The sequence below is a fragment of the Galeopterus variegatus genome, unplaced genomic scaffold (genome assembly GCF_000696425.1).
Source record: "Galeopterus variegatus unplaced genomic scaffold, G_variegatus-3.0.2 Scaffold999, whole genome shotgun sequence".
NCBI classification, from domain to species: Eukaryota; Metazoa; Chordata; class Mammalia; order Dermoptera; family Cynocephalidae; genus Galeopterus; species Galeopterus variegatus.
The window spans coordinates 319,606-320,769 of NW_007727110.1; the positions used below are offsets into that span (position 1 = coordinate 319,606).

At 39.0% G+C, this 1,164-nt stretch overlaps 1 protein-coding gene across 2 annotated transcripts in view; it reads right to left on the minus strand.

The window, feature by feature from the left end:
- The window catches only part of NAE1 (NEDD8 activating enzyme E1 subunit 1), a 27,507-nt gene that overhangs the window by 12,649 nt on the left and 13,694 nt on the right, over positions 1 to 1,164 (minus strand). For both annotated transcript variants that reach the window (XM_008574132.1, XM_008574133.1), the window contains one exon: positions 417 to 508. In XM_008574132.1, the coding sequence (XP_008572354.1) occupies positions 417 to 508 (92 nt within the window). The remainder of the gene's footprint in view (positions 1 to 416; positions 509 to 1,164) is intronic.

Genomic DNA, 1,164 nt, shown 5'->3' on the forward strand with positions numbered 1-1,164 from the left:
TTTTTTTTTTTTTTTTTTTTTTTTTGTCTTTTGTCTTTTTTCCGTGTCCGGCAACGGATCGCAACCCTCAGTGTTGCCCCTGTACCAGACTGGGGACCGGCAACGGGATCGCAAGCCTCAGCGTTGCTCCCGCGCCTCGCTCAGCCAATGAGCGGGAGCCGGTCTGTATGTGGGATCCGAACCCTCGGACGGGAGCGCCACCGCGCTTCCCAAGCGGCGCACTATCCAGTGCGCCACCGGGCTGGCCCTACAGTGCAGAATTTTATTAAAATAAGATTCCAGCTATATTACAGATATTTCTAACTAACTATACATTTAGGAAATATTAACTCAAATCATTATAATCAACTATTTCACATCTGAGGACTTCAGACACCATGCTACTCATATGAATCCTTCAGCAACTCTTTTAATACCTGAGTTGTATTTAGTGCTGTGTTCACATTTTTAATAGCTTCTTCAAAATTCTCTTCATCTTCTGGAGCCCCATTTTCATTCTTTAGAATCCCTATTAAAATAGAAAATGGTTAACAAACAGCCTTTTTCTTATTACTCCTTCTGTCGCCTCAACACTCTAGAAATAACCTTGTCAGATTCTGAAGGGAGAATCATAATATTGAACCTTAAGAAAAACTATGACCTTAAATCAGAAAGCAAGGAACAAAAGACACCTAAGACAACCAAACAATAATCAATAAAATGCTAGGAATAAATCAACACCTTTCAATAACAACTCTTAATGTAAAAGGCTTAAATTCCCCAATCAAAAGACACAGACTAGCTGACCGGATTACAAAGGAGGACCCAACTATATGCTGCCTTCAAGAGACCTACCGCACCCATAAAGACTCACATAGATTAAGAGTGAAAGGATGGAAAAAGATTTACCATGCAAACAGAAAAGAAAAATGAGATGAAGTGGCTATTCTTATATCAGATAAAATAGACTTTAAACTAAAAACCATAAAAAGAGACAATGAGGGACACTACGTAATGAAAAAAGGACTGATTCATCAAGAAGACATAAAAATCATAAATATGTATGCACCCAATGTTGGAGCAGCCAGATTTATAAAACAAACTCTATTAGACCTAAAGCAGGAAATAGACACTAATTCCATAATAGCAGGGGACCTGAACACCCCACTCGTGAAGAACTTGTAT